The sequence below is a fragment of the Stomoxys calcitrans genome, chromosome 5 (assembly GCF_963082655.1).
Source record: "Stomoxys calcitrans chromosome 5, idStoCalc2.1, whole genome shotgun sequence".
Lineage (NCBI taxonomy): Eukaryota > Metazoa > Arthropoda > Insecta > Diptera > Muscidae > Stomoxys > Stomoxys calcitrans.
The window spans coordinates 110,977,120-110,987,264 of NC_081556.1; the positions used below are offsets into that span (position 1 = coordinate 110,977,120).

General features: G+C 39.7%; 1 protein-coding gene across 1 annotated transcript; it reads left to right on the forward strand.

Annotated features, from left to right (window-relative positions):
* Positions 1-1,485: 1,485 nt before the first annotated feature.
* LOC131997967 (uncharacterized) lies at positions 1,486-1,848 on the forward strand. Its single transcript, XM_059369904.1, has one exon. It carries the CDS (start codon positions 1,486-1,488, stop codon positions 1,846-1,848), a length of 363 nt encoding a protein of 120 aa, XP_059225887.1.
* Positions 1,849-10,145: the final 8,297 nt, after the last annotated feature.

Here is a 10,145-nt window from a genome sequence, read left to right on the forward strand (position 1 = left end):
CTGTGAGCCTTCTCAGTACGCTCCTGAATGTGACACTTCCAATTCAGTTTCTTGTACAAGATCACATCTTAGTATTTGACCTGGTCAGATATCGAAATCGTCTTATTGAGGAAACGTGGTGCATTAAATTGGGCCACCTTTGTCTTCCTCGTTAACAGGCATATTTCAGTCTTCTCTGGGTTAACATTGATACCTCTGGGTCTAGCCCAGTCATATGCCATATGCAAGACCCTTTCAGCCCTTCTGCATAGCTCGTTCGGATCCTTACCTCTTAGAAGTATTATAACATCGTCTGCATAGCAAACGGGTTCAAATCCCTCCTCAGTCAGCATCCGTAATAGGTCATTTATGGTGGTCACCCATAGAAGTGGCGATAAAATGCCCCCCTGTGGCGTGCCCTGTGCCATTTTCTCCCTTATATTTATGCCATTGGACACTCAATTTATCCATATGTTCCTTAGCATCCCACCTTAGTGCCGGTATGTGTTAGACGCAAAAGTCGGGCAATGCCATTGGAAATGCTCCAACGTCTCATCACCTTTCCGGCATGCCTTACACATGCTATCACTTGTCGCACCGATTTTACATAAGTGAGCTCGTAGTCCTATGAGTCCCGCTATGATACCGAGAGCTATACTGACCTCCTTCATGCTTCCTTTCAGTAATAACCTCATCTTCTCACGATCTGAATCTCTCCTGTTCCACAGGGTTGCATGCGCATTTGTCGCCCGCACCCTTAACTCAGACTGCGCCGACCCGAAAGGCTTCGGGTTAACCAAGTTTATTGACGGCAGTTCTATGGCCTTCACAGCCAAATCGCCTGCTTTAGGTATAAGTCATTGGCCATCGTAAGGTTAAACACATGTGAAATGAAATAGATGTGACAAAATTGACAATTTTGTGTTAATTAAGGCAATCTTTGTTTAATTTTAATGTCCCACCATAGAGTAAGTTGGACAGAAATGTGGCTCTTATAAAAAGGCTAAAAATAAATTTAAATTTAATAGTTAAAGTAAAAATAAGGGCCTACGTTGCCTACGGGAAATAGCAAACCCCTTAAATTACAAGTGGAAAATTTTTTTTATTTTAAAAATTTGAAATTTCTTTCAATTTTTCAAGGCATATCCTATTAATATGAAGGCAGTTCCTCGTGCTAAAATTTATCACTTAATTAATTTTGTTTATAAACACGCTGTATAACACATTTTTCGCTTGGGGGTTGGACAAAAAAGTCGCATTCCAAAATAAATATAGAACAAATTTACACCATACACCATATGAAAGTCTGTTGTGGTCTCGTTCAAAGCCCTTTGCAATTGCAAACAGGAAAAAAAGTCGCACATTTCTGTCATTTAATTCGGGGTATAAAACACTTAACAATTTCTAGAGCATTCTAGTAAACGCTCAGACGCTAAACTTATAAGAAAAGAAAAAAAATTAACATTAAGTGAAATTTTTAAATTTAGTGATAATTTATTCAGCAAAATGAGATTTTTAGTATTATGGTCATTATTAAGCATTTTTGTGCTGGTAGGGTCTCAGCCGGCAACTCCTTCCCTGTCGAATGGTAGCAATATAACTAAGGACCAAAATAAGGAAGCCAATGAGTTATCTGATGTCATAGAGGCCGGTGAGAATCATGCAAATGTTGGTGATAGAAAATCCCGATTTTTCATTGGCGACTTGGGTTATTCACCCTGGGGATGGGGTTATAGTCCCTGGGGCGGTTATGGTGGATATGGAGGTTACGGCGGCTATGGAGGCTATGGTGGTTATAGCGGCTATAGGCGCTATGGCAGATACGGTGGTCGCAGACGAGTTCGAAACTATGCCTGGATATTTGGATAAGTGAATACAATACAAAAAAGTGGATTGGAAACTTTATAACAATAAATATAAGATTTTTATAATAAAATGAATGTTGTTCAAATGCTATGTAGAATTGTGTATTTTCTATACCCTCCACCTGGAATGGTTTATCCTATCCCTAATCGGTGTGCCAAGTAGTCTAAAGCCATACTCATCCTTCTCTGAGCATTTAAAATATTCATTTGAGCCCGATATTTCCATAGTCGGCAAATACATCCGTTTAGGAGGATGATAAGGCCGCTAGTGCATGGTCCTAAAAATATATATCAGATTCGTGTTCTACTCTAAAATACATTTGATTTGAGCCCCATATTACAATTGTCAGCAAATACGTCCTATTTGTAGGTTGTTATGGGGGTCCGGGTGGCCCCATAGACGCTTTACCCCAAACTTTGATATCATATTCATTCTCTACTCCCAAAGACCTTTCATTTGAGCCCCATATTACAATGGTCTGCAAATACGTCCTATTTGTAGGTTGTTATGTAGGGCCTGGTGGCCCCATAGACGCTTTGTCCCGAATGTTGGTGTCATATTCATCCTCTACTTCCATAGACCTTTCATTTGAGCCCCATATTGGCATGGTGGGTAAGTATATCCTACTTTTGGGAGTTTCGGGGGGTGGAGTAGTCTCCCACGCATTCGCCCCCACAACTGGATAGCAGATACGTTTTCTACTCTTAATTACCTTTCATTTAAGTCCCATATTGTCGTGATTGTTCGATATATATTTGATGGATTTTGTGGGAGGGACGGCCCCCTGGGTATCCCATCCGAAATTTGGGTACAAAATTTTTGTTTTTAAGTTTTCTTTAAGAGAACAAACAAATCGCACCACTCATCTTCGAGTTCTGGCGTTTCTGAAAATTAGTGTAAGGAGGAGGGTACGCCCCCCCTTGAAATATCAAAAAATGAAGTACCCTATTTTCACCTATTTTCAAGAGGCTATTCTGCACCATAAGTGAACATTTCAAGAAAATCGGTTCAGTTGATAATCATATTCGTACTCGGAAGCCACCGTAGCACAGAGGTTAGCATGTCCGCCTATAACGCTGAGCGCTTGGGTTCAAATCCTAACAAGGCCATCATAAAATTGTCAGTGGAAGTTATCCTCTCCTAGCGACATTTGTGAGCTACTATGCCATGTAAAAACTTCTCCTCAAAATAGGTGTCGCACTGCGGCACGCCGTTTGGACTCGGCTATAAAAAAGAGGTTTCTTATCATTGAGCTTAAACTTGAATCGGACTGCACTCATTGATATGTTGAGAAGTTTGCCTCTGTTCTTTAATGGAATGTTCATGGGCAAATTTGCCCATGAATACATTTGATTGGAGTCCCATATTGTCCCAATCCGTCAACTTTTGATTATGGGCGGTACTTTTGGTGCGGTTTTGGGCTTAGGGCGGCACCCTAGGTACTTGGATTAATTTTTTGACTTCATATTCTTTACGCGAATACCTCTCATTTGAGTCCCATATTGTGGCAATCGACCAACAATAATTTTGCGCGGTACTTTTGTGGCGTTTTGGGTTTGGGACGGCTCCCTCGATTCTTGGATACAATTTTCAATGCCATATTCATACTCTACTCCCGAAAATCTTTCGTTGGAGTCCTATATTGTCCCGATCGATCCACTTTGCTTTTGGTCGGTACTTTTGGGGGGGTACTTTGGGCTTGGGACGGCTCCCTAGATACTTGGATGCAAATTTTAATATCATATTCATACTATACTTCCGAATAACTTTCATTTTAGTCCTCTATTGTTCCGATCGGCCCACCGACTCCTGGAGTAATCTAAGTCCCATATTGTCCCGATCGGTCCACTCTTGGATCGGGAACTCTTGGAGTAATCTGAGTTCCATATTGTCCCAATTGGTCCACTTTAATTTGTGGCGATGCTTTCGGGGCTGGTTATGGGGCTTCGGGGCTGGTATCGGATGGCTTCCTCAGGTACTCAGACCCAATTTAAAATATCATATTCAATCTCTACTCCCAAATACCTTTCATTTGAGTTCCATATTGTCCCGATAGGTTCACATTTGATGATTTTGGACGCTACTTTTGGTATGGCTTTTGGCCTGGAACGGCCTCCTATATTTCATTTGAGTCTCTTATTGTCCCAATCGGTAAATATGTCCTGTTGATGGGTTTCGGGGGTGCGGAGGCCCCTCAGACACCAAGGAAGAATTTTGATGTCAGATTTGAACTCTAATTTTTAATACTTTTCACTGGATACCCATATTGTCCAAAGAGGTAAAAGTGTCCTGTTGTGTGGTGTTTTTGGGGTGGGGGGCCCCCTGGACACTTAGGGTGATATTTTTATGCCAAGTTCGTACTCTACTCTGGGAATTAAGTGTGGGACGTTCTTCTCAGTTACTTGACCACAAACAAGGATAATGAATTTGTGTTTGTTTGCAAAATGTCTGCAAAATGGGTCCACCTATCCCTCATCTTACCCCCCATCCGCCATTTTCTTACCTTTTACAAATTTGTCCATGAGCGGGCATGGAGGAGCGGGGGAAAACTACTCACAATGAGTACTGTCCAATTCAATTTGAAGCTCAATCACAAGGAACTTCCTCGGCTATAAACCGAGTCCGAAAGGCATACCGCAGAGCAACACCTCTCTGGGGAGAAGTTTTTACATGGCATAGTGCATAACAAATGTCGCCAGCATTAGGAGAGGATAACCACGGCTGACAATTTTTTATGAAGTTCTTGCCAGGATTTGAACCTAGGCTATCAGCGTCATGCTAAACTCCAAGCTACGGTGGCCTATTTTCCTTTTACCATACCCTAATTTTTAAATATGCACACCACCGTGTCGCAGAGGTTAGCATATCCTATGACGTCGAATGCCTGGGTTCAAATCCCGGTTTAAACATCTGAAAACATTGTCAGCGGTGATTATCCCCATACTTATGCTAGCTAGGGCTAGGAAAATTTTCTTGGACTCAAATTAAAGAGCGTCTCGAAAAATAGGTCTTTAAAATAGGTCTCGGTTTTTGGAAAATCGTACCGAAAGTGAGAGAAATAGTACGTTTAATGCCGAAATGGTACTTATTTTATGGATTGAGCTAGAGCTCTGAATTTTGGAACTTAGGTACACTTTAGCGACCGAAATGGGGTAACTATATGGAAATTTGTACACTTAGGTACTAAAAAAAGTACCAAAAAGAACTTTAAACGGAGCGGATGGGTAGAACCAGAATTTTGAAGACATCTGCTACAAAATAATAAAAGTGAAATGAACAAATGGACTAGTACCGGTGACAGGGAAAAATGTACATTTAGTACTGCAACTGGTACCATTTGGTACTTTCTTTACAGACGGAACTAGAGATATGAAACCTAACACGTAGGTGCAACTAGCAAATATTTGAAGAGGTGACTTATTTATTTTTAAATTCGTAGATTTTAGTACCGAAATTGGTACCATTTGGTACCTTCTTAACAAATGTAGCTAGAGGTCTCAAATTTGGTATGTGGAAACAACTAGCAAATATATGATAGGCGACTAAATGATCTATTCACAATTCGAACATTTTAGTACCAAAATTGGTACCATTTGGAACCTTCCTTACAAATGGAAGTAGAGGTCTGAAATTTGGAATGTAGGTACAACTATATGATGGGTGATTAAACGAACTATGAACAATTTGTACATTTTAGTACCATTTGGTACCTTCCTTATAAATCGAGGTAGAGGTCTAAAATTTGGTATGTAGGTACAACCAGTAAATATATGATATGTGATTAAATAATCTATTTAAAATTCGTACATTTTGGTACCAAAATTGGTACCATTTGGTACCTTCTTTACAACTGGAGCTAGAGGTCTGAAATTTGGTATGTAGGTACAACTAGCAAATATATGATGCGTGACTAAATGAATTTTCCACAATAACTACATTTTGGTACCGAAATCGGTACCATTTGGTGCCTTCTTGGCAGATGGAGCTACAGGTCCAAAATTTGACATGTAGGTACAACTAAGAAATAATTGAGGGATGACTAAATGATCTATTCACAATTCGTACACTACAAGAAGATTTTTTTGAAATTCGTACATTAAGCTCTGAAATTTGGGGTACAGGTACACTTGACAGTATATTGTGGGCAATCGGATGAAACGAACAAAATCCTACTGTCTTTATAGATTGAGCTAGAGCTCTGGAACTGGATACAGTTACACCTTGACAGTATATATCAGACAAAAAGATTTGTTAGGTTTTGAAATTTGTGCATTTTGGTATTAAAACGTACAAAATTGTACGTCAATTCTTATATCCATCACCATAGGGTGGGGTTTACCAATCTAGTCATTCCGTTTGTAACACTTGTATGAATACCATCTAAGACCCCATAATACATTTATATTCTTGATCGTCTCGACGTTCTGAGTAGATCTAGCAATGACCGTCCGTCCGTAGATCTAGGCGCTTAACATTTTTCACAGATACTTAATATTGATGGTGGTTGTTGGGCATTGCAAATGGGCCATATGGGTTCAGATTTAGATATAGCACCGATATGAACCGATCTCCCGATTTGACTTCTTGAGCTCTTAAAAGCCGCAATTTATGCCCGATTTGGCTAAAACTATGCAAGTAGTGTTCTGTTAAGGCTTTCAACCGCTGTACCATGTACGGTCCGAATCGGTCAATAACCTGATATAGCTCCCATATAAACCGATCTCCCGATTTGACTTCTTGTGCCCTTAAAAGCTCAATGTTTGTCCAATTTGGCTGAAATTTTGCACGTTATGTTCCCTAATGACTTACAACAGCTGTGCCGATTACGTTCTAAATCGGTCTATAAACTGATATAGCTTCCATATAAACCGATCTACCGATTTGACTTCTTGAACCCTTACTTGCCGCAATTTTCGTCCGATTTGGCTGAAATTGGGCATGTAGTGTCATGTTGTGACTTTCAACAACTGTGCTAAGTACGGTCCAAATCGGCGTATAACTTGATATAGCTCCCATGTAAACCGATCCCCTGATTTGACTACTTGAGCTCCTGGTAGCCGTATTTTTTGCCCGATTCAGCTGAAATTAAGCATTAAGTGTTTTGTTATGATATTCTACAACTGTGCCAAGTATGGTCCAAATCGGTCTATAACTTGATATAGCTTCCACATAAACCGATCCCCTGATTTGACTTTTTTACCCTATACAAGCCGCAATTTTCGCCCGATTTGGCTGAAATTTTGAATGTTGTGTTCCTTTATGATTTGCAACAACTGTACCGATTACGCTCTAAATCGGTCTATAACCTGTTATAGATCCCATATAAACCGATCTCCCGATTTGACTTCTTGATCCCTTACAAGCCGCAATTTTCGTCCGATTTGAAATGAGCATGTAGTGTTCAGTTATGACTTTCAACAACTGTGCCAACTACAGTTATGCTGGTTCTCATATATTTTGGTAAGGGGAAGTTCGCCCTCAAATCGCCCCATCCATTTTTTCTCATGCCCATCAAAAATTACAAAACTAATAAATCTCATTTACTATTTAAAAAAATATTCAAAGCTCATGTTTTTATTTTTTTTTATTCAAATTTAAAAAACAATATAAGAAATTCTTCTTCAACACTTTCAAGTCCTCAAAAGCCATACCAGCCTCCCCAGCGACGATAATACCATCCACCATAACCGTAACCGCCACCATAGCCACCCCAGCCCCAAGGTACAAAACGCCATAGGAAACGGGCCTGGCGTTCAGTGCCATTTGCATGGCCTTCGCCGAGATCAGCAACATCCAATAGAACAACAGGTTCTTCCTCCTCCAACTCATCCACCTCCTTGGTATCCTGGGCCACAGGCAATGATGCTACAGCCCAAATTAGGGCAACAAATGAGAGTAAAAGTAGAAAACGCATTTTGTTCACTTGAGCTTTAAAACCAGAGATTAAATTTCTGTTTATGTTCAAATTTCAAACTGCAATTGTTAACTGCTATGTTCAGTATGGTGACAGAGTTTTTATATTCCCTAAATTTCGCCATTCAATGAAAACTAACACTAAGAGCCCATCCCAATATCATTCATGCGAAATTCTGTTTCGCAAGTTCAGTTGGCCATACAAAGTCGTCTGCATCACGTGCAATTTTTGAGAAGAAATAAATATTTGAAAGCAAATAGAACAAGCAACGTCAAAGATGCAGTTATGAGTGTTCAATTTACACAAATCGCTAAGGTATTGTGCTTTAACCAAACAAAAGTAATGACTGGGAATCGAATTTTTGCAATTAGAATGGGAATCTAAGTGATGAAACTTAGAACTAGATAGGCATTTTAAGATGATCATAACATTTTTTTTACAAAATTCCATTACAAATTGAAATTTCGATATGAAAATTTGGCTGTATCTCCTAACCTATGCGTCCTAGAGGGAAATAGGCCTTAATTCGTGATCCCATCAAAAATGTCATTGAAAATTCCCCAAAAATCGACATTTCTCTATGAAAACTTTAGCTTAGGTAAGATTAAAGTGGCAATCTGCCATCAGACTCACTTAGACGTTTTCATCCATTGTGATACCACAGGAACAGAAAAAGGAATATGCCTTGAAGTTCTTACGGTTGAACCATCCAGATCGCCTTAAAAAGCCCAACAACTTGCGAATGTTCACATCCTCTAATTCAGACAGGTTCCCAAAGAAATGAGAACCTAAAGTGGAACTTCTTCTGACTGCTAGTTCAGGACACACCCACAGAATATGGTTCATTTCAGGAATAGTGGCACAGTTCTTTTTATCAAAAAGTGTTTCAGGTAGGGTGTAATCCACACTGCCTGTAACATCGGATATTGTATCAAGGATAACACAATATCCGTATTCGCCACATAAACAAAGAGGAAGCTCCCTTAGCCTCACGGCAGTGGTCGCAGCAATTTGTCTAGCCACAATTTTCAGAGGCATAAGATGTAGCAATAAATTTAGTGTCTCAAATGGTGTCGTCCTCAATGCGGTTGTGATACACAAACAATCCATCCTTTGGATCCGGTAGGTGGACTTTTACGGCGTCGTCCACCAGACCACAACACCATATAGTATTATAGGTCTGACAACGGCAGTATATCCTCAATGCATGAGGAGCGGTCTAAACCCCCAACTTTTGCCAATGTCCCTCTAGCAGGTGTACAGGGCAAGAGTTGCCTTTCTTGCCCTTTCCAAAATGTTGGATTTAAAGTTCAATTTCCTGTCCAGCCAAACACCCAGGTATTTTGCGCATTCTGCAAATGGAACATACTCTCCCCCCAAGGGGACAGGTGTCACTGTAGGCTTCTTGCATCTCCTGCTGAAAAAAACTACTTCTGTCTTGCATGGATTTACACCTAGACCACTTTCGGTAGCCCACTTTGCTCTTGCACGTTGGGCATGCTGAAATATATCTTTTAGAGTGCTGGGAAATTTTCGTCTAACCTCAATTGTCACGTCATCAGCATACGCTTTTACACTTTTTTCTTCCAGAGACAATAATATATTGTTAATGGCTATATTCCAAAGTTGAGGAGACAGCACACCTCCTTGAGGAGTTCCTCTGCTGACCCAAATTTTTAGACCCACAGATGCCAAGCCAGATGCATCTTTTAGTAAGTTTAGTTAAAAAATTCGAAACTTTACCTGTAATCTTCCAAGCATCAAATTTGGGTTTGAAAACTTAAAATTGGCTGCATCTCCTAAACAATTCGTCCTAGAGGGAAATGGGGCTTAATTCCTAACTTCATCCAAAAGTTCGACATTTTACTGAAAATCCTCAAAAAGTCGAAATTTTAGTATGAAAACTAAACTTTCATCCTAGAGGGAAATGGGCCTTAATTCGTAACTCCATCAAAACTTACGAAATTTCATAAAAATCAAAATTTCTCTATTGAAACTTTAAATTGGCTGTATCTCCTAAACTATGCGAAATGGGCTTTACTTCGTAACTCCATCAGAAAATTGGAAATTTCATCGAAAATCCCACAAAAGTGGAAGTTTCACAATGAAAAAATTAGTTTGGCTATATCTGCCAAACTATGCGTCCAAGGGGGAAGTGGGGCTTATTTCGTGACTCCATCAAAAATTTCAAAATGCCCTTAAACTATGCGTTCTAGAGGGAAATTGGCCTTCATTCGTGACTGCATCAAAAATTTCAAAATATCATCGAAGATCTTTTAAAAATTTAAATTTCGCTATGCAAGCTTTAAATTGGCTGTATCTCTTAAACTATGCGTCCTAGAGGGAAATGGGCCTTAATTCGTAACTCCATCAAAACTTACGAAAT

What these genes read in the sequence shown, in the direction of transcription:
- LOC131997967 (XM_059369904.1), top strand. Translation starts at nt 1,486, where the DNA reads ATGAGATTTTTAGTATTATGGTCATTATTAAGCATTTTTGTGCTGGTA.